The sequence below is a fragment of the Suncus etruscus genome, chromosome 3 (assembly GCF_024139225.1).
Source record: "Suncus etruscus isolate mSunEtr1 chromosome 3, mSunEtr1.pri.cur, whole genome shotgun sequence".
NCBI lineage: Eukaryota > Metazoa > Chordata > Mammalia > Eulipotyphla > Soricidae > Suncus > Suncus etruscus.
The window spans coordinates 129,423,028-129,429,027 of NC_064850.1; the positions used below are offsets into that span (position 1 = coordinate 129,423,028).

At 52.0% G+C, this 6,000-nt stretch overlaps 1 protein-coding gene across 1 annotated transcript in view; it reads left to right on the top strand.

Annotated features, from left to right (window-relative positions):
• The window catches only part of LOC126004460 (40S ribosomal protein SA-like), a 35,162-nt gene extending 32,225 nt beyond the window's left edge, over window positions 1-2,937 (top strand). The window contains 1 exon segment of the mRNA XM_049770887.1: window positions 2,557-2,937. Coding sequence (XP_049626844.1) covers window positions 2,557-2,937 — 381 coding nt within the window.
• Window positions 2,938-6,000: the final 3,063 nt, after the last annotated feature.

Consider the following 6,000-nt stretch of genomic DNA (forward strand, 5'->3'; position numbering starts at 1 on the left):
TTCTCTAATTTTGCAGATTTGATCATCCATTTCAGCAATGTAAATGGTTTCGCAGCCTTTGTTATTACTCCTTGAAAAAAAAAAAAAAGCAATGGATAATGAGCTACCATGGTGTCTCTGGGGGTTATTCACACTTGCTAATGATTAAACCACCCATGGCTCCTGCACAGCAGGCCCAGCCTTAAATGTCCCCCAATACAACTACATCTTATTTTACATTTCTGCTCAGATTTTTAAATGACTTAAAAAAAAATCCTCTTTAACTTAAACCAAACAAAACTAGTTGTATGAAGCCAGGGTAATGGTACCGTGGTAGGGTGCTTGTCTCACACATGGCCCACTGAAGTTGAGTCCATGGTACCCCACATGGTCCTGAACCCCTGCCACAAGAGAATCTTGAGCACAGAGCCAGCCCTTAGCACTGCTAGGTGTGACCCAAATAACAAACTAAACCACAAAAACTAGATGGGTACATAAATTATTGGGAGTTACAATAGGTTATAATTAGTCACTTTATTATTTTGGGTTTGAGGCCCCACCTGGCTGTGCACAGGTGTAACTCTTTACTCTGCACTCAAAATCATATCCTGGAGGGCTCTATGGATCATGTAGGATGCCTGGGATGTGAGGCAAACAACCGCCCTCTGCATTATTGCTTCACCCTCCCCCCACACACACACCATTAATCTTGGATTAAAAGATGAAAAAAAATCATTTTAACCCGAGGAAGGCTTATCTTTCAAAAATGTTGAATTTCTTTAGAAAAAATAAGAATATTTAGGTTAGAAAGGTAAAACACCATAAAGAAAACATCAAAGAAGGAATAAATGAAGGTACACAGAATAATATAGGTCCCTGTACCAGTCTATACAGAGCACTGACATTCTCCATGACCCCCCCCCCCCTCTCTCACACACACACACACACACACACACACACACACACACACACACACACACACAAAGATATATATAAAAATATCTGGATGTAAGTGATAAACAGTACTACTAATGAATTGCTGAAATCTTGTGTGGGTATCTCCTCCTCCAACTTCTTATTTATCCCACCTGAATGATCAAAACTGCCCACACCTGGAATGGGCGGGTAGAGGAGGCTGGCTGGGGGGAGAGAGGGATTAAGGAGAGTTAGAGAAGTGAAGCAGAAGCGAGCATCAACAGCAAGATTCAACAGAGATTCAGCATCAGATTCAGTATTAGCAATGGAGTATCATCAAAGGGAGTTAGTCAGCTAGAAAGCCTGAAGAAGCACCTGAAAGGGAGGCAGAGGTCGAGGGGCAGGAGTAGAGAAGTAGCTGCTAGAAAAAGGCTTAGTATTGAGGCCATGTGAGGTGGTGTACATGGCGGTAGAGACCGTGAAATAAAGCTGTCTGATTTCTGAAACTTCATCTGACTGCTTTGTGAATCTCTCCGCCCTCACTCTGCAACCTTCAGACCTGCCAGACCCTGTCCGGGCTGCAGGAGCCAGGTAGAGCCCAGAAAGGCCTCACCATCACCACACCAACACTAGGATTCATTAATTTATATTAAGACAACAACCTTGTTGGTACGTTAATGATATTGAATTTAAAGATTGACCTGAGAGAAAATAAACATCTTTACATTCTTGCTATTTAATTTTTGGTAGAAAAAACAATTTGCATCTTTCTTAGTTAAGTCTTCCTTTATATTTCTCAGATTTTTAAAGTTTTATCTATAAAACTTGTGTATATTTCTCGTTATTTTTCCATTGTTTTATGTGATAAATGGGTCCTCTATAGCTTTCGAAAGAGGAATTAAAGGAAACGTGAATGAATTAGCCCTTTGATTAAAAAATGAAAAAGGGAATAAGCTTTTTTTTTGATGGGGGAGGAAAATGAGTCAGGAGAGGGATAGAAATAGTGATCTTTCTCCTCTCCTCTTTTTCTCTCTCAGATGTGGAATATTAAAGAAAAATAGCAGAGGAATAACAAATAATTGAAATCAACAGAACCTGCCAACTTGTCTACAGAACTGAAATTAATATCTTGGGGCAACCAGAAGTGTTTTGAAGACCACCACTTCATCTCGTTTATTTACACAATTCTCCAACTTAATTTTATTCACTGAATTGAACAAAAAATATAGCAAATGTGAATCTATAAATTTGTTATTTTTATTTGAATAAGAAAAATCTAAATCATGCATGGGGAGAGGTAGCTCAATAGGCTGAGGAAACACTTTGCATGGAGCAGCATCAGGGCTTTAATCCCTAAGTTTAGAGCTGGGGCTCCCTGTCAACAGTTTCCTGCCTCCCCGCTCCAAACTTTTTTTTAAAGAAAACTTTATTGAAACTTAAATTGTGACCCCTCCCAATTCAGAATCATTCTATCATAGACAGAGAAGCCCTTGCCTGGAACATTAAGGGTCCAACAGAGCCAGAATTTTTAAACTTGTTTTTCGCCTCCAAAAAAGCAAAATAAACAAAAAGTCCCCTAAGTTGTCGCTGGGGTTTGGAGTCCTCTCTTTCAAGTTGTTTTCCTCCTCTGTGTTATGCAGACTGCAACCACTCTCTTCCCAGAATGCATCAATAATTCAAAGATGCCATGGAATTTGGGATCAGCGTTGGGAGTGGGTTGGAAGCTTCGACTCCCACCTGGGCCTGGGGAGGCACTGCACTGTCTTGATGAAGTTGCTCCTCGGAGCATCTCGCCAGTTTGGGATCACTGATTGCTTCGATACGGTTCGCTGCAGCTTGAAAAGGGGGCTTTGGCTCGTCAAGCTTACGGATTGCGTCAAGAGTTTCAAGTTCGACTTTTCTCCCTCTCCGTTGGCAAGACGCCTTTCTCAGAGCCTCACCTCCTTTTCCCTTGAAGTTTCTTTTTTAGCTCGCAACTCACTTCGACTCTCGGTTTCCATCTCGGTCGCTTGCCTGAGAATCACAATCACTGGCCCAAGTTAACTTAGAGGAAGAAACAAATACCCTGGGACACACACACACACACACACACACACACACACACACACACACACCTGGCCCAAGTTAACTTAGAGGAAGAAACAGATACCCTGGGACACACACACACACACACACACACACACACACAATGAGCCGCCGCGTGGCCAACGATCACCCCGCGGAAGAGGGAAACAACAGGTTGGTCTCCGGCAGCTGCAAGCGGCAGGGAAGGCGTGTTTGGTGGACTGGCTTCCAGAGAGCCCAGGCAGCCGAAGCCGGTTTGGAAGTTAGCAAACAAAGCGTCTCCCCAGTAACCTCCCGGGTCCCGACCAAGCTCCTTTCAGAAACTCAGGCTCCACCTCCCGGCGTCTGTCCTCCCGCCCCTCCCGTTCTCCAACGGTTCAGAGCCGCCAATCCCAGCCACAAACCACCCTTCAAATGGAAGGCTTGAGCCGTCCTCCAACGGGCGCCCCCCCCCCACTTTCTCCCCGCCCCACATCTGTCCCGCACTCGGGCGCCGCAGCTGATTCATCTCCAGCCAGGCCGGGGAAGGAGCTATGCTCCAGCGAGTTGCCGGGGAGCTTCCAGGCCGGTGGTCCTCCCCCAGCCTGGCCCGGCCCGGCCCCCCGACTGGCGGTTGCTTTTTGCTGACGTAGAAGTGTATTTTCGGAGGTGCCGACCACGGGGTGGGGGCGGGGGGAGAACGCAAAATAAATAAATAAATAAATAAATAACCGAGGCTGCTGCCTTCTTGAAGACGGGACACCTTGGCCCCGGTTTGTTCATCTGAAGTTCTTGACAAAAGCACCCGGCAAACTCGGCCCCGGTTCGCTCTCCAGGCGGCGCTGTCTGTCTGGAAAGGGTGAGTGGGCGGGAGGCTGGCTTTAATTTTCGGCGTCATTCTCAAACAGAGGCTCCCAAGTCGAGTTAAGTCATCGCTGGACTGACTTCCTTTTAGTCCTCCTCGGATTTAAAACACTTTTCTTTCCACGGAGCTCCGTACCGGTTTCCCCTCGGAGGTGACAAAACCGGACCGGAGCCGAAGCCGGAGGCTGACTGGCGCTGACGCCTCCCCTGGGCTTAAGTTAAGGTTGGTTTGTTTAGAGGTGAGGAGCACTGCGAGTTGTGTGGCTGGTGACAACCCGGGCCCTTCAAAACAGGGACAGAAAGTTGCGAAAACTTAAGACTTCAGGAGAGGGCGATGGACACGTTTTTACAAACCAGCTACAATGCGCCTAGTTATAAGATCCAAGTTTCAGGGAGGTCAGCACTGGTGGTGGGAATGCCCCCCATTCATTGTCACTATGTACCATAAATGATGCAGTGAAAGATTTGTAATGCATATTGGTCACAATAAAAATTAAAAAAAAATCCAAGTTTCATCCCAGAAACTCCGATCGGAGGCCTCCTAACTCCCAACCCAAATCACTCAACAGGAACACGGGTTTTACACGGCTAGCTTTTGTTTGAAATTCCGACTGAGGAGAAAGGGGGGCGGGAGTTTAAGTTCTCAAAGGAGGTTTTACCTAAACACATCAGCCTCGATGTGGGTCCCCCTCCCCCTATTTCTCATCAGGACAGTGGCAGCGAGCCGGCCAGTGACCGGGCCGTCCCCAGGGAGGGACTTTTAAAGAGCATGTGAGCATGACAAGTGTCTGTCCGCCCCGTGAAAGATTTCGAAAGTGCTTTGCAATCCAGTCCGGAACTCGCCGTTTTAGCCCGGGGAAACACGCAGACAAGTCGCCCCGGGGTGTCAGGTCTCATCCCCCCCCCCCCGCCTTCCACTCTCCTCCCAACTGTCGCCCCAGAAGGGAGCGCCCGGAGAAAAAGGCCGATGCGGCCGCGCCCGGTCGCCGCGCGCCGGGAAGAAGTTGCTGCTTGTTGGAAAACACTTTGGGCGACAGCGCCCCACCCCCGAGTCGCCCGCGGCCGACTCGTGTGGGCCGGCAGCTGTCAAGGAGAAAGGAGGGTGGTAGCCGGCCCCAACGCACCCAGAGGAAGGCGGGCGGGAGAGACCCGGGGTTCCCGGCGAGGAGGGGAAGCGGGCGGCGTGCTGGTGGCCCCCGATTTGTGGGCGCCATCGCCCAGCGGAGCGGAGAGGAGCGGAGCACGGGAGCTTTGGCCCCAAGCGGCGCGGGGCTCCGGCTCCCCCGGCTGCAGGGGGCGGGGCGGGCGGCGGGGGCCGGGCCGGAGGTGGGGGCGGAGGCAGGACCTCCGGTACCTTCCTTCCCTCCTGGCCTCACCACTGACAGCGCCGAGGTGCGCCGAGCTGGAGCCGGGAACAAAGAAGCAGGGCGGGGAGGGGAGCTAAGCTGAGCCAAACTACGCGAGTTGGGCGAGGAGCGTCCCCCCGGCCGCTGGCCGCCCGCGATCCCGGCCCGAGGAAGCTCCAAGTGTCACTTGGGTTCTGCCCCGATCCCGGGCGTCTGCGAGCCGGCACCTCGTGGAGCGGTGACGGTCGCGGCTCCGACCAGCAAGTTGCGGGAGTGTCGCCCGGAAAAGTGGACGAGTCGCTCGGCTCCGGACGGACCCTCTGGGACCCCCACCCAACCCCGAACCCCATCCCGCCTCCAGCCTGAGCGAGCCAAGGCCGTTCGGGGAACTCCAGGATGAAGAGCAGGAAAGGTAAGGCGGGCGCCCCGGCCCGGGCGACAACGTGCTGGCTGCCCCGGCAGGCCGGCTAGCCAGCCGTCCGTCCGCGCGGGGCTCCGGCGTGGAGGGAGGGACTTGGTGGACTTTTCCCCAAAGCCCCGAGGCTTCCCAGGCTCGGGCCGCTGCCGTTGGGCTCCTTTCCCTTTGTTGACGCCCCGTGCCTGCCATGGCAGCGGCTGTTTTCTTCCTCAACGCCGCGCGGGGGGCTGTGGTGGGGCCGCGCGCGGCCGCTCCGAGCGCACGGTTGGCACGTTGTCAAGTGGAGACTCTCGCACACTCGCTGGCCAGTTGCATTGTCTCGGCGGACACCCACCCCGCACGCCCGGGCCGCCGCGTGGCTGCTGCTCGCTGTTCCTCGTGGCGGAAGGGACGTGCCCCCCCCCCCCATCCAGGAGCCTCTTTTCTGGGGCAGAA